This window comes from Macrotis lagotis, chromosome 3 (genome assembly GCF_037893015.1).
Source record: "Macrotis lagotis isolate mMagLag1 chromosome 3, bilby.v1.9.chrom.fasta, whole genome shotgun sequence".
Classification (NCBI taxonomy): domain Eukaryota; kingdom Metazoa; phylum Chordata; class Mammalia; order Peramelemorphia; family Peramelidae; genus Macrotis; species Macrotis lagotis.
In genome coordinates this window covers 170,932,569-170,952,619 of record NC_133660.1, presented here as the reverse complement: position 1 = coordinate 170,952,619, position 20,051 = coordinate 170,932,569, and the positions used below count along the sequence as shown (strand labels likewise).

The 20,051-nt window shown below is 33.6% G+C and overlaps 1 protein-coding gene across 3 annotated transcripts in view; it reads right to left on the bottom strand.

The window, feature by feature from the left end:
• Positions 1–20,051, bottom strand: part of KCTD8 (potassium channel tetramerization domain containing 8) — a 293,990-nt gene that overhangs the window by 252,649 nt on the left and 21,290 nt on the right. For 2 of the 3 annotated variants that reach the window (XM_074229520.1, XM_074229519.1), the window contains exons 2-3: positions 17,228–17,239; positions 12,953–12,968 (exon numbers count right to left, since the gene is read on the bottom strand). The exons of the other annotated variant lie outside the window; for it this stretch is intronic. In XM_074229520.1, the coding sequence (XP_074085621.1) occupies positions 12,953–12,968; positions 17,228–17,239 (28 nt within the window). The remainder of the gene's footprint in view (positions 1–12,952; positions 12,969–17,227; positions 17,240–20,051) is intronic. 3 annotated transcript variants of the gene reach the window in all.

Below are 20,051 nucleotides of genomic sequence, written 5' to 3'. Positions count from 1 at the left end.
ATTTATTAAGGAATTCTGTACCATCTTAATATGCCTGAGGAATTCCCTGTTGAAGAGTTGCATTTAGATTTGCTACACTGAGCCAAGTGCTGTTTTGTAATCAACAAATAATAAACACCTGTCAATTCATCTTTCATTTGATTGCAAGGCTGTGGTCTGTTGTAGAGTATCATCTGCAAAAATCCATTAGTTCCCATATTTCATTTTTATCAAGAACCACAATATATAAATTGTCATCATATATATTTAAAAGTAGGTATTTATGTTCCTATTATCATTCCTTAGGAATAGATATGATTTTCTGAATTCTTTTTTCTCTCACTGAAAACGAACATTATCTTCAATATTTTCACGATATTATCATCTTTATCACAACTTTTCAATATTTTTTTAGTTCAGGCCAGATTAAGGAGAAAATTTAATACAAATAGAAAATTCTTCATTCAAGTTCAAAAATAGCCTTTACAAAATAAAGGCTTTTTAGTGAATTACAAGCTCAACTTGAGTCAACAACATACCATGACAATGAAAAACACTGACACCTTATTAGGTATTAAGGTAGATATAGTGTCCAGTGTTAGAATGGATGAGCTTTAGTCTTATTTTGTCAGACTATAATATTGAATACCAGATCATAGGAATATTAGTTGAAATAACTATGTGTGTTTCACCTGCCTAAAAAAAATATTTAAATGGAAAATGATGGTAGTGTTAAATTAAATTTAAAAAAGAAACTAAGGGTAGATTTAGACTTGATGGCAAGGGAAATGCAATGCATATGGAGATAGTGGGTTTCACATCACTAGATGTCTTTAAAGAGAGACTGACCATTTACTATTCAGCAAATTTATAGACGGGAATATTGATTAGATTCAACAAAAATAGACTTGAAATCTCTTCCAAATATGTTTCTATAATAATATAATTCAAGGAATTAACTGTCATATTTCATGTGTTTATTGACCCCTTTTTTGATCTACAAATATTTAGAGAATAACAGGAATTCATCTTATTTCATGCTAAGTTTTCTGCAGGCTCATTTTCTCAACTTTTTTTAATTCATTTAAGGCAATGGGGTTAAGTGACTTCCCCAAAGTCACACATCTAGGAAATTATTAAGTATCTGAATCAGATTTGAACTCAAGTCCTCCTGACTCCAGGGCCGATGCTCTATCCACTGCACCACCTAGCTGCCCCATTCTCAATTTTTTTTAACTTTTGCATGAGATGTTACTCTTCATTAGTTTGTCAACCTTATATTTACAAATTAGCTTGACTTACAACTGGGTGTTCCTTTTTTACTGTAAAGTATCTCTAATTTAGAAAGCTATGAAGCCTTTTCTGGCTACCAGTCTCTCCAGTCTCTCAGTATCCCCACAATCCATTATGTATCTCTTGACTTTTAAGCATGATTGTCTTAGTTTTCATCCATTATTGATTTTTCAGCCCTTGACAGCTTGTTTAAACAGTATGAGTTAGAGTTACTGTTATTAACTTGCAGTGCAGTTTACCCAGTGTTAGCCTTAAATTCGAATTTGGAAGGTGCTTTGACTTGTGCTTTAACCAGCCAATGATCTGATTGCACAGGGCTAACAGATTTTGAAATGACTGTAGCCAGTTGCATTACAGTTGAGTTGGATAATTTCTTTTTCTAGTGCTTTTATTCAGTACACCCCACATTAAGTGCCTTCACATCTACTTTTGATAAAACATTCATGATAAACAGGCATGGGGCTACTCAATACTTTACAAGCCTTTGACTTTTCTTAACTCTGGAATATGTTTCTTAGACTTTTCTATTCCCACCTGTGCATGTTTTCATACTTAAGTCACAAAAAGAATAAATTATAGGATTTTTATCAGGTATTTCAAAAAATGTTTAATCTTTACAATGCATATGCCATAATTATCTTTTGGGTAGTATATTTTCTCATGTTCATCATATTAGAGAAATGCAAGATGATCAAATACAATAGGAAGTAATATTTTTGTGTTGGTGCACAATCAACCTAACTTTACCATTTTCTTTATTGGCTTCTTCAACAATACAATTAGCCACAAGCTGTTTATGTCTTCTGGTTTTAATTATAATAAGCTACCAATTTATCCAGTAGTATATTAACTTCTTGGTCATGACAAAAAAAGTACCAAGTGGGAAACTAATTTTTGTACATAATTGGTAAATTATTTGATTCTTATAACTCTTTCCCCCTTTTCTGTTACCCTTCCATCATCCCTTTACAATCTGCAGGAATAGTTCAGGACTATAAATGTATACTTGGTAGGTTACCATGACCCAAGCCAGCCTTCTAGGGCTAACCTTCTTTGTACTTCACTAGATTACTCACAAAAGGAATAACTAATTTATCATTGCACTCAGGTAGAAACTGCCTATGTTTGCACTCTACTGGTGTATCCTTGGAACTAGGAGTTACTACCAAACCATGATGATGCTTCTGAGTGGAAACCATAAGTGTTGGCATGTTTGTATCTGAGCATGGATTTGTTTAAAGGTATGCATATAGCTATGTTTATAATATAAAATGTATATAGGTCTGATCATTTGAATTGATAAATATTGTTAAATCCCTGTGACTAAAGCAACAAAGCAGACTATAAGTTATTTAACTTGCATTCTTAGAGAATTATTTCAGCTACTCAGATGCTAAGTGATTTGCCCAGAATCACACAGATAATATATGTCAGAAGTTAGAGCTGAAATCAAATTTTATTCACATGAACATAAGCTCTGGGATATTTGTTCTGAATGAAGTTTGCCTCCTATATATGTATGTGTATGCGTGTTTGTGTTCATAATGATAACGGTACTCCCTTTCTTATTGGAGTATGAGGTCATCTATTCTTGCCCCTTCTGTGGCATCTTACCAGAATCCTGTAAAAGCCTCTCTTGATAATATCTAAATAACTTAAGTAACCTGAGATCTGTGGAAGAAAAACTGCAGTAGTGACAGTTCAGCTGATTAAGGAGGCAGAGTAAGTGGAGTGGTCTGTCAGTGATGCAGTCATCAGCATTTTCCCAGCTATTGATTATACAGTGTAAAGATTGTATTTTACTTCATGCATTTAACTGACCCACAAATGTCTGCTAATAGTACCAAGTCATGGTGTCTTAACTTATCCCTTTTAGCTACTGATGAAGGCATAGGGGAGAGGGAATAATCAATCTGCGGTTTCCTTATCACTGCTGTGACTAGTTTCTCTTCAAAATTCTATTTGTTTAAATGAATATAAACTACTGGACCTGAGAACTGAGAGACTGATTCAAATAGTTCATTAGAAATATTTAATTTTTCTAGGCAGAACAAGTTGTACACACAAATAACATTTACATATAGCCAATTTTCAGGAAACTGAGATGAAAAGGTTAATATTGTGAAAAGAAGGAAGTGATGTTTTGTTTTCTTAGTTTTAGATGTTTCAAGTTCCATTTAGGACAGAATAAAGCTTAATTAGCATGATAGAGGAAAGAGAAAAGGACATGAGTTCAAGTCACATCCTGACAGATGATGATTGTGTAACCCTTGATGAATCATTTAAAGGCAACTGCACATCTACATTGGGATGGTAAAAATACATTTATAGACCAATTAAACAAACAATATGCCCAGAACCTACCATAAAAAGGCACTGTTAATTAACTTTCTATGTATAATGATGTCATCTCAATGTTGGTATGGCTTGAAAATGCCAATTTTTTAAACTAATGTTCTATGTTTCAACATGTAAAATAACCATTAATGTGGCCCAAATATGTGATTGTGTGGAACAATCATGCATAATTGTAATGATTATTACATTAGATATAACAACTAAAACATTTTGCTTCAGTTCACAACTTAATAGAGTAGACATCATTGGAATACATTCAACCAGTACTCTCAAATAACTGTAATTTTTCTGTACTCTAATATTTAAACAGAATTCTTATTTATCGCTTCAAGAATGTATGATTTCATTTGTATGAGTGATCCATTAGACTTTTACAATAATTAATTTCAAAATCCTGAGAATATTATAGAGCCAGTCCATTGTCTTATTCCTAAAGTCAGTAAAATGAAAAATAATGGGATTCAGGATGCTGAAGTTCCTTCTCAATCATAAGATTTCAAATTATGATCAATATAATGAAAATACATGACATTTTATCTCATTCTGATCTTCAGAAAAATAGAACCATTTAATGGCACATATGGCCACACATTTAAACAGAATGCTTTAATTTAACTTAAAGAGCATGTTATTTTTCAATACACTAAACAAATTATAATTTCATTCATTTCTTGACAATGTATAATTCATTATTAGCAAACATCATTCATTTTTGATCTATTTCAATGAGCACATATGAAGAATAAAATATTTCAGCTAAAGTAAAAGAGAAAATTAAACTATTGTATTTACTTGGGACAGAAATTAACAATAACAACACTTAATTAGAGCAACAAAATTCAGGTAAAAGGTTACTGTATTTGTTTATACCTGAATTATCCAGATTTCTTCTCAAGAATTCACTTTGAACATAAAATTTGTCCAGTTATACTTTTTTTTTAAACCAAAGAGATTTGGCAATATTACCTAAGCAGAGTGGAATAATACCCAATATGAGGGCAAAATCCCAAAAGAGTTTTAACAATGTAGACCAGTACATAATAAAGTTAAAATATTATTTAGGGAATAAGTTGAATCACAAAATATAGGAGCCATGAGTATTTGCCAGCACCATCACCACCCCAAATACATTCAGGATAGAATAGTTTTGCATTATTTTATCACATCTGAATTACACTTTGTCACACACTCTAGTAGACCTACTGCTCAATTACACTAGTTCATCTGCTAATATCCTTAAACTCATTTCCTTTATGTCTTCAAACCTTGTTTCATTGATCACTCCATCTCTAATATTCAAGTTCTCTCTCTCTCTCTCTCTCTCTCTCTCTCTCTCTCTCTCTCTCTCTCTCTCTCTCTCTCCCTCTCTCCTCTCTCTCTCAGTTCTGGACAAAAGAAAATAATTTCTTCCTTGACCTTTCTAACCATTAAGCTAATGTTTTACAACTTTATTGATACATTTCTTGAAAAGACTGCCTACAAACCATGCATTCTCTTCCTCATTTTTCAGTTTCTTTCTTCAATCCCTTAATGAATATGGTTTCCAAAAAATTCACCTGGAATAACTCTCTCATAAGGCATCAATGATTTTTCTAATTGTCAAGTAAAATGACACTCAATCCTCTTCCTTTTTAACACCTTAGATGCATTTGACACAATTTACCCTCTACTACTAAATACTCAGCTTTGAATTCAGAAACATATTTTTTTCTAATTATCCTCTTTCTAATTGTTCCTTCTGTATTTTTTCATTGAATCCATTCTTTTTTTTAACCCTTAATCTTCAATGTTTTTCAAGGGTCTTTTTTCCATTTTCTCTTCTCTTTATATTATTTCTCCATTGGCAATATCATTCATTGCTAAGGTTCAATTACTACCTCCATGCAAATAAAGCTCCAATCTCTTATCTCCTTCATTAACACCTTTTTTTTCCCCAATTTCTAAATTCTCATTGGAAATCTACACATGATCATCAGAGCTAGTACATCAAAAGCAACATGAACAAAAATGAAATATTTTATTTCCTATTTATTCCAATCAAAGTAATTTTTTATCTATCATTAATAAGGATCTACTATGTGTCAGACACTTGTCAAACTACTGTTCATAGAAGTACAAAGAATGAACCTTTACTACTTCTGTGACACATTCATACCTTATTTCCCATGTTCAAATCTAATTATTCTCGAATCTTTCCTTTCCTTAAATTATCATAATCAGTTACCAAGTTCTACAACTTCCACTTTCCCAAGAACTCTTACCTCTGTCCCCTCTTCTCTATTCTTTGTCACTACTATAGATCAGATCATCAATTATCTGAACATTTGTCTGAATTATAGCTTCCTCATAAGACTTCCCATCTGTGTTTTCCTCCATTTTATCCTTCATAATTGTCCTAATATAAAAGTTCTAGTTCCTCTACTGAAAGTTCTTCAGATTTTTGGCTCCTTGTTATTGTCCTTATCATGGCATTTAAAATATGCCATCTTCTTTTGACATCTTCTCTGAAGCTACTTTCAACTCTGAACTCTGGTCAAACAATTACCTCTCTCCATCTTCCAATAATGCCATAAACTTTTCCAGTCTCCCTGACTTTGTTCATCTCTTCCCTACCTATCTTTACCTAATGAATTCCTATTCAAACTCTGAAGTTCATTTCAAAGACATCTACATAAACATTTCCCTGATTCTCCATCATTACTAACATTTTCCCTCTATATTAAGCCTTTTATTTTATATATCTCTAATACACTTATCTTGTAATTTTATGTTACTTAATATTTATCTCTTGTTTCCTTTTGAGACAATAAGCTCTAGGTAGGTAAGAATTAAGTCTTTCTAAACTTCCTATTTCCTCAAATTGCTTAATGCAATGCTTTAGTAGATACTTAAAAACTGAAGTATTGTGGTACAAGAAAAAATACTAACTGATTTATTGTCAAAGTCCATTAAATGCAAATGCCAGCTATGCTGTTTACTTGGGCAATTCATTTACTTCTCTTGCTTTCCACTTACAAATCTGCAAAATGGCAGGGATAGAAAACCTAAGTTCACTTTTACATCTCTATCTATGATGCTATGGTCCCATATGTTGACTGTTAGATATTGAATGTGAAGAACTTGAGAAGGTAACAAAATGAAAATTGAGAAGGTAACAAAATGAAAAAATAGTTTTGCTGGACAGAGAGAGTGGGTGAGCTAATAAAAAATTAACATGAAAAAGTTGGAATCAGGTATGATGGACTTTATATGTCAAACATAGGAATTTATATTTTGTGCTAGATTTAATATATAAATTATCATATGCAAACAATAAACCTAGGAAATGGAGATAAGAGGTCAAAGAATTCAGGCATAGACAACTCCAAGGAGCCTTGACTTTAGCTATTAGATAATAATGGACAGAGAAAAATGTTTAACTAAAATAGCAACACCCTCAATATTGTGCTCTTGAGAAGATTAAATTGGCAAAAAAAGTGATAAGAAATTGGTTATGAAGAAATTGAAGTGATAGAGTCTAGTTATCAGATTATTAAGATCATCCAAATAAAAGTAATGAGAAACAGAACTAGGGTGGGGCCAATAGAAACTCTCTTATATGAGAATGTATAAACTATTGAAGACAAAAAGAGAATTTAGACAATTTCCTTCTTTGAAGATTGCCTCATTAAGGATTCATTAGCTTCTCGGTCTACAATACCAGTATATTTAAATATGTTTCTGATTGAAAGCAAAAAAAAATGGTTTAAAAGCATGGACTTTTCAGTGTACAAGTAGTGTATATTACTAGTTCCTCAATGCATTCAACACCTTAAAAATTGATTAGCATCTAATATATATGATCCATTGTGCTAGCTGCTAGAGATACAAAGATGAAAAATGCATGGCCTCTGACATTAAATAGTTATGATTTATAGGGGAAATACTACACTTACCTAAATAATTGGTATAAAAGCTATCATGTATCTTATTGTCTGATCTTACTATCTCTTATACTTTATGTTTCTTCCTTAAAGATATGATTTCCCTCTCATCACATTCAATTTGGATCAATATATACCATGGAAACAATGTAAAGACTGAAAAATTGCCTTCTGGGGGGAGGGAGGGAAGTAAGATTAGGGGGAAAATTGTAAAACTCAAAATAAATAAAATCTTTATGTAAATAAATAAAAAATAAAAGCTATCATGTAATTTCATGAGAGAGATATTGTAAGAGATGAGAAGTTTGGACATCATTTTAAAATTTGGGGAAAGAAGGAAGTAAATGAAGCAAACTTTTAAGATGAAAATTTCAGGTAAATGTATAAAAACTATATGTAATTATTTCAAAATAGTCCATACAGAATTGTTACAAGCTATCTTCTTCCCCAGTTCACAGGTAAGCTCCAAGAATCTGAAATGCTCTCTACATATTCTCTCTCTCTCTCTCTCTCTCTCTCTCTCTCTCTCTCTCTCTCTCTCTCTCTCTCTCTGTACACACACACACACACACACACACACACACACACACACAAGCTTATAATTCATGGAAAGAAAAATTGTAACATTTGAGTAGGGGTTTTAGGCCTGTTTTCTGCCAGTGTATTTAACTTAGTCATTACTGGGAGAAAGTCCAGAATGTTTGTGATATTGGAGGGAGAAGGGGGAAAAGACATTTACACTGACACATTGGAGTTGCTACTTAAAGTTTCTAATTTTAACTATTGGTTTGTTTGTTGCTTTACTCTCTGCCTGAGAAAGCACATCTGAATACAGAGTATTCAATAACTATTCCAAAAATATATGCCATTCCTTATTTTTCATCACTCAGTAATATCTTTCTAATTGTCCATATTTAATGCAGCAAATGATGAACTGAATTAATTCAACCCATCCTTGACTCAGAGCTAGGAGTGAATAAATGAATGAAGCACATCAATTATGTGCTTGCCACATGCAAAGCTAAGTTGTGCTAAACTTTGCAGATACAAATAGAAAAAAAGTTAAGATAGCCCTTACTATCAAGGAGTTTCATTCTTATGGTGAAGTTAATATATAAGAAAAGTGAAGTGTCAACTGGAAATCAGAAGGGGAGAGTTCCAGGGTCCTTAGGGTACAGTGACAAAGCAAATGTTAATGTCCCTTCTTTCCTGTCATTTCCACTTACAAAATAATATGATGTATGACCCTGAACCTTTGATAGTATCAAGGATACTTGTAGAAATAATTTTCTTTTCTGAGATTTAAGTAGCTATAGTTGTGGCATCCACAAGAGCAATTACCAGGTTGCAGTATCTCCACCAGGCTTGCTTCCAGGAGGAAATCTGTGAGCAGTGGCCTAGAAGCATCGCTATTCCCAAGGTTCCTTTGGTCAAGATCCTGGGCTATCTAAACTAGAGTTTAATGGGAGATGTTGCTGATGGTTTAATCTACCTGGTGCACACTGTCTCCTGTCCCTCCTTCAGAGAGCCTTGCTACTTCAGCTCAGTCAACTTGTCTGCTCTTTGCATCAAATTATCTTCCTAAAGAACAAATCTGAATATCTGTTTACCCCCTACTAAACTGAAATAGCTTCCTACTACCTCCTTGATTAAATCAAAATTCCTCTAGTATTCAAAACCCTTTATAACTTGACCTTCTTCCTTTCCAGTTTTTTCAAACCTTACTCTCCTCTATATACTCTGTGATCCAGTGATAACTGACCTCCTTGCTGTTCTTTCCATAAGACTCTCCATCACCTGACTACAGGTATTTTCCCTTATTGTCTATACCTTAGTTCTTTGACTCTTTGACTTTTTCTTTATCTCCATTTCCTAGATTCCTTGGTTGCATTGACTGAATTTTGTAGTGCTCAGTATATAATATTGAAATCATTTCAAATCAACCTCTGATTACCCAGGAATGAGTTATTCAGTAGGTAGAATACCTAATTGTTTGTCCCTTCCACTACATTACTTGTTATTCACTTTCCCCATTTACTGTTCATCCTCTGAGTCATTCATTCGACAAATATTAAAGAACATCTTGCTAAACTCTACAAGGGATATAAATGTAAATGATTCAGGACCTGTTCAAAAGAGCTTATAATATGATATGGAAAGATTTGACATATACAGGTGTAAATACAATACAAATTACAATATGATAAATTCATAAAATCAATCCAACAAACATTTCTACACAGAAGGTTCTGATGAGACAAAGTCAAGTAGAGCAACGACACCAAAAGTTACTGAACAGAAATATCCAAAATAACAATTAAATTCTCAAGGTCTAACTGATAGTTATCTGAAATTATAATAGCTAGTACAGGAGACACAACAGGGGTTCAGTTAATAGCAATGGTTAGAGGTGTTGACGAAAATAGTGACCTAGAGATCTAACACTTCAAAAACTATTCATCACTCTTTATAAGTACTTTATCTCTCCTCATATGGCACTGCTTGACTGTCTCTTACTGTAAAACTGTAGAGAAAACATGATGACATTGGTACAGTTGCAAATCCAACAATCTCTAAATTCCTTAAGAGATTTTTTTCAAAACTTGCTATGATCAAAAAAGGGGAGGATGGAGAGGGGGGGCAAGGATTGAGAAGATAAGAAAAAATGATTCTGCAGTTACATTATCACCAATGAATTGTTTTTGCACTAGATGAGGGATTAATGTGAATCATCAACTTTTCTTTACTAAGTATCAATGCTAAATATTTACTAAATAATCAAATCACTGGAATTGATTGCCTTATAGTTGCAAGTGATGAATAAAAAGACAGCTAAGAAGGGGGTGGAGTTAGAGCATGTCTTTCTAGAATGTCACAGAAAAAGAGAAATTATAAAGCTAAAGTTGGATAGTAGAAAAGAAAATGTTCCCAAACCTGCCATGGTTTCTCAAAAAATCTTTGGCTTGTTGTGATAATTCCCAAGATGTTCTCCTAAGACTACTCTTATACCTCTCTTTCTTGATAATCTTATCTGTCCCTTTGGCCTTAACTATCATTTATATACTATCATTTCTACATATGTATATACATATATATCTTTAGCTCCAGTCCCAATCTTTCCTCTAAGTTTAAATGCTACATTACCAATTACCTTCTGGACATTTCAAACAGTATATATCAGAGACATCTCAAAATCAACTTACCATATGAAATAACTTTCCTCTATCTGTTGAATATTCCAAGTTCATAACCTTCAAGTTGTCCTCAACTCCTCACACTCTTTCATCCTACCACCCCAATAAGTTAGTAAATCTTCCTATTTCCTTTTTCAATTTCTTCAATCTATTCTCATAGCTACTCCCTTAGTTCAGGTCATAATAACATCTCACATGGAACTATTGGAACTACCTCCTACTTGGTCTCCCTGCATCTCCTCTCATCACACCAATTAATCTTACACACTGATGCCAAAGGAATTTTCCTCAAGTGCAGTTTTGTAACTCCCTCATTCTAATCCCATGATAAAATGTAAAATCTTCTGTTTGGTTTCCAAAGCTCTTCACAACCTATTCTTAACATTATCCTTCTTTTAAATCATCCTCTTTGGACATTATTCTCCCCTCTTGTCCTATGTGATTAAGTTAACCTAGTCTTTCTGTTCTTCATATGTGATGGGTCCATTTGCCATCCCCATGCCTCTCTTTGTACTGGCCTTCCCACATTCATGGAATGCACTCCACATACTCATCATTTCTTCAGAGTCCCTCTTCAATTTTATGATGCAACTCAAATACCACCTTCTTCAAAAAGTGTTTTTTTCTTGATTCTCCAACTACTTGTGTCCTTTCTCCCAAATAACTTATAGTTAGCTGCTTTGTATATATTTTCATTTACTCATTTTATATTTATGCCATGTGTATATATATATATATATGAATGTATATATCCACCTGCTGTCTGCTCCATTAGAATGCAAGATCCGATGACTTCCATTCTTTGTACCTGTATCTCTAATGTTTAACACATTGCCTAGCACATGGTAAATATTTCATAAATGTTCTTGATTAATTAATGATCATATTCTGACCAACTTAGTGAATTAACTCAAATGGAACCCTTTAAGAAAATCTGTACCTTTGAAAAGCTATACTGACATAAAAGGATATGTGTTCATTGCTATTTTTCCTCCTTTGAATCCATTTTCAACCACCACTAGAAAATAAGAACATTCTGAATAAATGTTTAGAACAGCTAAACTTTTAATAGCTTATAAACTGTCATGTCATCAAGTGAAACAATATCTTCTGTGGGGTTCATTAACTGACACAGCTGTGGTCCTTGTGAGTCTATGAGCATGTCTGTTTAATAAAATATGAACTAATCCTATTGTTAATTTAAGTATTAAGAATTTTCTTGACAAAGGCTGACAAGAGACCCTGAACTTCCTCCCCATATGAAGGAGCAACCAGAATTCTAAAGACAACTGGAGGGCAGGAAATAAGTGAGGTTGAAAACTAGAAAAGTAACAAATCTACCATAAGAATATTGTTTACTTGAATCAACAGTAATGAAGAAATATAGGTTCTCAGAGTCCCATTGAGTCATAACAGGAGGTGAGTTGCTGAAAGCATAAAAAGAAAAAAATATTTATATTAGCATGCACACCTTATCCCACATGTTCTAGGATCTAATCCTGAAGTGTAGGCTTACTTCTTCAACAAGTCTTTAACGAAACCTCTGAACTGTCCTGTGTGTCCGGGTTTTGATAATGTAACACATTCCAAGATAACTTTAACAAATAAAGATGATAAAGACAAATGGAATATTTAAATGAGGTCACAGATAATTCATCAATTATATATCGACCTAATAAAATGGTCTCTGGTAGAAGCAACACCTTTTTTTTTAGACTTTTACGTGGTATTGTGCTTCTTTTATTCTGTCTGAATGGACTGAATTTTGATCAAATACTGTGATTTACTAATCTCACAGTACAGGGAAAGATTGCCATATATCTCTCCAACTTCACCTTCCTCAGTCCATGAAACCCTTGCTAATTTTGCGGGACATACAACAGAGCTGTTTTCCATATCACCAACATCAGTCATCCATTAATCTAGGAATCTGTATATCCCTACTGTGATTTGCAGGATCTAGAATACTAATTCTCAGTTAAAATGAACCTTAAAGATAATTTAATTTTTAAGCAGGAGGAAATGCTCCTAGATAAATAAATTGTTTTCTTAGTGAAAGAGAACCCAAGTTTCTATTCCAGTGTTCTTTTCATTATACTACCCTGCCTTTCTCTACTTATTCATAGATATGACTACATGAGGATATAAATACACAAACACAGTACAATCAGGCATGCTTCTTTCTTTCATCATTAGGCTTGTCACTGCCTTGAGCTCCATCCTCCTGAACAAAAACCGACAAAGGAAAATAAAGAAATTTAAGATTTGTTTAGTCATACTGTGTCAAAGATCCTAAAATAATAATTATATGATTGTGATATTTTGGTTAATCAAATACCAAGGGGGCGGCTAGGTGGTGCAGTGAATAGAGCACCAGCCTTGGACTCAGGAGTACCTGGGTTCAAATCTGACCTCAGACACTTAATAATAATTACCTAGCTGTGTGACCTTGAGCAAGCCACTTAACCCCATTTGTCTTGCAAAAACCTAAAAGAAAAAAACAAAAGAAAATCAAATAAATACCAAGAATGTCATCAAAATTCTGTTCCTATTATTAAAGACCAGTTCATTGTCACTAGGTAGCTATAAAATAGATATCGGTGTGTTGGCCAGTAGCCCTAGAAAGACTTGAGAGTCTAATGATTAAAAAGAATTTCAAAGTCTAATCTCAGAGTCAGAGTTGTGATAATTCCCTAAACAATTCAATATAATACAACATTTAATTCATAACTGATGTGTTAAATGCCAACTACTCCTAAGTAGTAGGGATACAGATAAGATAGATAGACCCTGCTCTGGAGAAACTTAAAATCTAATGAGGAAAGACAACACGCATCATGTAACAGATGTTGAAAAGTGAAAAGGGGGTAAGAGGAACCGCACATCAGCCCTATTAGGTAGATACCACTGCTATTACTATTCTTGTTTTATAGATAAAGCAACAAAACCCAGGGAAGTTCCTAATGATGACAAAACTAATGAATCTCAAAAAGTAACTGAACAGGTAGTATTTACCAAAGGCAATCAGACACAACTAAGATATCTAAAAATGTGACATATCTAAAAATGTGACATTTTCCAGAATTTGTCCTTCAGCTAAACCCCCCCATTTTGAAGAAAATTTCCACTTGTTATAGATCAATTACATATCTAATTGAAGATTCATTATTCATATTGTTCCAATCTACAGGAAAAATGATGGAGAGAAAGCTAAAGTTAAAAATCTTCATCTTTTCTCTGGAAAGAATACCATCCCAGTACTCCATGTACTTAGGGAGTATGCAATTAACTAAGAGTAAGAGAATATTTCATCCCTGCTTGGGGACTCAAAATTTCTGCCTATGTAGTTAGAACTGGAAATACTAATGGTTACTGTTGCCTGAATTAATGAACCAGTTCCTTATCTTGTGGTATACTTTCCAAAAACTTATGTGTGGCAATTCATCTCTTTAAATGGTTTATGTTCCTTTGGGGGAAAAGAAACATGGATAATAGAATACTGTGAACTTGTATACTGAATGCAAACTCTCAGTAATCCGTGTTAATGTTGTGAATAATATAAAACAGCAGTTTAATCAGCTACTGCTATTCACTTTAGCTTCTTCCATTTCCAAAACATCTCAGCTGATTTTGTCTGTCATAGTCATCCAGCTAGGGCTGCTCATCCTTAGCCACAATTGTCTCTCCCTAGTTCCACAGGAAAATTCCCTTGCTAAAACCTCCATGGCAGTCTCTAAAAAGTAATTGCTCTGGCCTAAGAAAGGATGCTGAGTGATCTAATGAATAAAGTAATAGAGAAGCAAACCAGAGGTGTTCTGTTCTCAGATAATTCCCTATAGAGATTAGTGTACATGGAGAGGAAAACTTCATCCTATTATTGCTTTTCAGAGTTGAAGATGAGGTCTCCAGGGTATACTATGTAATATAAGTATAAACCCAGTTAATTGCGAAAATAATTCTAATTACTGATTGCTCTTCCCAATACTTATATTCAATTCAAAAAGTTTGGTCTAATAGACAGAGAGAGCTGGCCTTGAAGTCAAGATTCAAGTTCAGCCTTTGTCATAAATGGCCCTATCACCCTGAGCAACTATCTAAGACTATATATTGCAATGACAGTGCTAATATCCAAGAATAGAGGGAATTTTCCTCCCTGGGGGGTATGCTATAGCAAGAATATCATAAATCTAGTACAAAATTGTACAAGGCTCAAACAAAAATCAGATTGTACCCACTTTTAAGGAATTTACTTTCTTCTGAGGGAAGTGAAGAGAAGACATTATAGATGCAAATAAGTAAATACAAAGTGATTATTTTTTTTCAGGTAAATCCCTAACAATTGAGGAGTTTTTCTGAGCTTTAAAGGGAAGTAAGAATTCCAAGAGTTTTAGCAAAAAAATGTATTCTAGGCTTGGAAAGTAGCCTTCAAAAAGCCATAGAGGTAGGACATAGAATGTTCTCTGGGAGAACTCAAGTTTGAATAGAACATGAAGTTCAGAACTGAAGTTCCTAGTAGAAACAGATTTGAACTTGGAGGAAAGATGAGAGTTTTAATCCTCCCTTGGATATATACTAGCTGTAACACTATGCAAGACATTTATACTTACTGTCCCTCAGTTTCCTCATCTGTAAAATGGAGCTAATAATAGTAGCTATCTCATAGGTTTGCAATGAAGATAAATGAGCTTAAATGAGAAGAATGCTTTGCAAAGCTACATGAATACTAACTAGTTAACTATTACTACTTATTTTTTCCTAGAACAATCATAATCACTTGAGTTGAAGAATACACAGAAGGCTCTTACATATACAAAACCTCCCCATCCTCTCAAAGGGCTGCTGCAACACTGAGAAAGTCTGGACTCCTACAATTGATATGTTTGTATAACAAGTATTTTTATTTTTATTTCTATTTCTTCTTTTTGGTACTTTGAGGATGTGGTATTTGACAGTGGAGGAATTGACTTTACCCTGGGGGACTATCTGTTCCATGGAGAGATTTCCCCAGCTTTTAGGTTAAGGGTTGCAATGTTGATTATCCCTATGGGTTCCATTCAAGGCAAGGAGTCATTCATTCCATGGACATTTGACACAAGGATTATAGAAATAGGACTGGTACTTCTGTATATCTTATACTCTTTTTTTCAGCCTAGAAATTTAAAAAGACTATATTAGTTTTACCTAAATTTTTTTGTTGTTTTTGCTTTTATCTAGACCTGTTTTTACTGGTGTAAGGTAGGTCGGGGGAAATGAGGGAAATTCCTCCCCCAATGCAGTAATACAACTTCTAGCCTCAGCTACCTGAAGTGGTAAGAGATTAAATGGTTTCCAACTGTATCACAAGGTCAATAAGTATCGTGGGTGGGATCTATCCCTGATCTTTCCAATTATTATGCCAGTTCCCTCTCTATGAAATCATGTTGACTCTCATTAATACTGATACATACATAAAGCTAGATCCCCTCAGTAAATGATTACCATGGCCTCTGAATTCTGATAATCCTTTTCTTAACTTGTCTTATAAACATCAAATGCAGTAGTAGAAAAAACAATGAATATGAAGACAAAAGACCTCAGTTTCAAGTCTTGGTTCTAAAATTAAGTGTTTGGTTATGGCAAGACATTTGACTTCTCTAAGCCGCACTTTTATGACATAAAAAATTGGAATTAACCCTTTATACTAGTTCATAGGGTTGTAAAGAAAAGTCTATACAAACTGTCACATTTAATATATGTAAACTTATTAGTACAATATTTCAAGTTATATATTGCTCCTATTAGATTATGTTTTCTGAGAGTAGAAGAGACAAATTTTCTTTTATCTTACCCATTGACCAAAATAATACATTCAAAACGTTTTGCTTGTCCCTCTCCATCACTTCTCTGCCAAATATGTAATGTAGTGATGCTTCCCAGCATCTTCATCTTTCTAATGCAAAAGCTTTGGTATTTGCATTAGGATCCAGAGAACAGCTATCATGAATAAATAACAGTAGCAATAATAGCTAGCATTTATATGATGCTTTGAGATTTGCAATGCACTTTAAATATATTAGCTTATAAATGTCTCATAGACATTATAAAACTTCTAGATTAGGTTATTTATGATATTCCCTAGCAAATGTCCAAGACAATGTCTCCTTTAACAAAGTTGTGCTTCATTATATTTTTGTGAGAGATTACCTGTGACCTCAGTCCAAATTTGTAATTCACACAAGAGCAAGTTGGGATGACTTCAAATGAGTAAATACCCTAAGTCTAGTGGATATTTTCAATGTGATTCCTCCAGGGAAAGCAAGTCCAGACATTATGTGGCTCCTGTTAGCAAAACATTTAGCTCTGTAGAGTAATGATATTCAAGTATTTAATGAAATGTTAGAAAATTTTAAAGAATGACTCCTTCACAAAAATACCTCTCATTCAATTCTGTCCTCTACCCACTTCATTCTACCCCGATCTATTTCTTCAATGATATTTCACTTGATGGTTTTCCTATTTCTGTCCACAATATTTTTTTCCTTCTCACAAAGTCCCAGATTTGAAATTTTGCAGTCAGCAATGACTTTTACTTCTCCCTTAACTCTTATATAATTAGACACTGAGACCTAACAATTTACACTTTGTAATTTTATATTTCTAGTCTCTATCCCTTCCTTTCTATTCCCTCTACAGTCACCCTAGACATTTTCCACTTTGTGATTCAATTAACATCATGGCATCTTCAAGGATTTTCATTCCTTTAAGTCTTTCCATCATCTAATTTATTCTGCAAAAGTATCAATTAATAAACATACTATGTGAAGGGTACTACACTTGATGGATATAAAAAGAGTTAAGTGAAATACTCCTTTCCATCAAGGGTCTTAAATTCTATCAGAGAGTACACATGTATGTGTACATTTACAGATAGATATTAGAAATGATTATCTCAGTTGGTGGCCCGGGATAATCTCTCTTCTACTCAACTCATTACCTTATTATTGTCCCACATTCTAAAAAAATGAAAGGATACATTTTGATATTTCCTCCTAAATTAATTGTGATTCCCAATCCCTAATCAGTTAGCTTCTCCTGGTGTATAAAATAAGAAAATAACCAGAAAATTTGTTTTTTCCAAACATTTTTGTTTATCTTTTTTTAAATATCAAACTCCCTTATCTAACAAATTTAAATAAGCATCAATATTGCAGTCTACATAATTTATTGACTGTAACAAACAACTCAAAGACATATTTAAATTTTAGAAGTGAGATTTAAATTTAAATTTAATATCTAGGCATGAGAAAGATCATATCCAGAATCACCTCTATTAAACTGCTGCTACTGACATCTCTACTGAGTGAAGTCCAACAATTTGTCTCCCTCGGGATGTCAGTTAAAGTTTATCCTCAGCAAGTCTCTTCATAATATTTCTTCACAAGATAGGAGATAACTCACTCAGTCATTTCAGTCAGAAGTTCTACTACTCTTTTATCTCTATACTCAAACAGTTTCTCCCCAACCATAACAGTTAATAGTCTCGATAGAAAGACAATTAAACTCTCAATCTTCTCACAGGTGACAGTTAAACTACTAAAGATTCCATTCCCTCTTAAGGATACAGTAACTGTATCGAGTCCTTTTGGAATAGGTTTTTGAAATTGGTGCTACATAGTATGCATAAAAGAGACAGAATGAAATTTTGTACCACTATAAGATTACTCTTCCAAAAGATAGTTTTCTTGTCATTTCTCTGCCCTAACACTTCCAATGAATGCCTCCCTACTGTTGTCAGGATAAAATATAAATAGTCCTTTCAAGATTACCCCATAATTAGATTTTAATATACCTTCCCTGTCACTGAACCAAATGAATCCTCTATTCCAGTCAAACTCTACTCATCATCATATAAATATGACATATATTCCCATATATTTACATCATCATCCCACATCTGAAATGAATCTTATACAAATCTCTCCTCCTTTCAAACTCCGCCCGAAACTTATGACCTAGGTACAGGGTTATTAAATCTCCATTAACTATTCTAGTCTCTTTTCTAACATCTACAGTATTGATTAGTCATTATTATTCACTATTGGTTATTAACATGCATGACCTTGTAAAACTATTTTCATTTCTATTTGTATTTGTTGTTTGATCTATTCAGTCCTTTTCAACTCTTCATAACCCTATTTTGGGATTTTCTTGGCAAAGATAATGAAGTGGTTTACCATTTCCTTCTCCAGATCATTTTACAGATGGGGGACAGAGACAAGGATTATACAGCTAGTAAGTGTTGAGGACAGATTGGAACTCAGGAAGTATTTTACTGACTTCAGGACCTATTCACTGTACCACCTACCTACCTACTTACCTTTCCATACATCTAATTTACTAAATTCAATTGTTTCTAGGAGATAGGAAATAGGTCCTGGTATTATTATTTTTTATGACAATTATCTATCTGAACTCAACTATGACATAACAAAAACGTCATAGTTTGATTCTGAAGTTTGGATCTGATCATTATTGTACAGACCACTAATTTCATGTAGGATTTTATACAACATTAACACTGTAATCTTAAGCATTTCATGGCCTTGACCCTGATTTCCATTTTGTAATCTCTCAGCATATCTCTTGATATTTGTACTTCTAAGCAAGAAGAAAAAAAGGCAAATTTCAGCTGCTTCTTAAAATATAATATTGGTGGCCTGCTGGGTCTCCCCGTCTATGACCTTCAGGCTTATTGTAGCTCCACACCATGGTGCAGATTCTGCAAAACAGTACATAATCCCTTTCCCACATGGTCTGTGCTTTTCCATTTTGCAGTCACTGACAGATAGGAGTCCTGCTATGGTCCTAGGCAAAATCAGGGAGTAAATGACATTGGCTTTTAGTATCTTTACCCTCTGTTTCCCATACTTTATTCACCTCCAACAATATCTCTTCTCCAACTTTCAGACAGTTACTTCCCTCCTGTGTTCCCCCCTCACTATTTTTTTAAAAACTTGTTCTTAGGAAATTATCAGTTAGTGATAACCTAGTATAATTTAATTCAATACATTAATAAAGTGTGACTTCCATGGGTATCAGCCTTTTAAACCTTATCTCTAATTGTGAAAATTTGATTCCAATGAAGTAGTCATGCCATTGACTTACTAGTATTTGGGTTAAAGAGGGATAGAAGTGCCTGTCATGTTCCTAAAATTAAGCCACATTTGCATTTCTCTGTATATCAAAATGGCCCCACTTAGCACTTCCTAAAGTATATGATACAGGTAGAATGGTGGCTTCCATGGCTCCTGTGTGTTCTCATGTA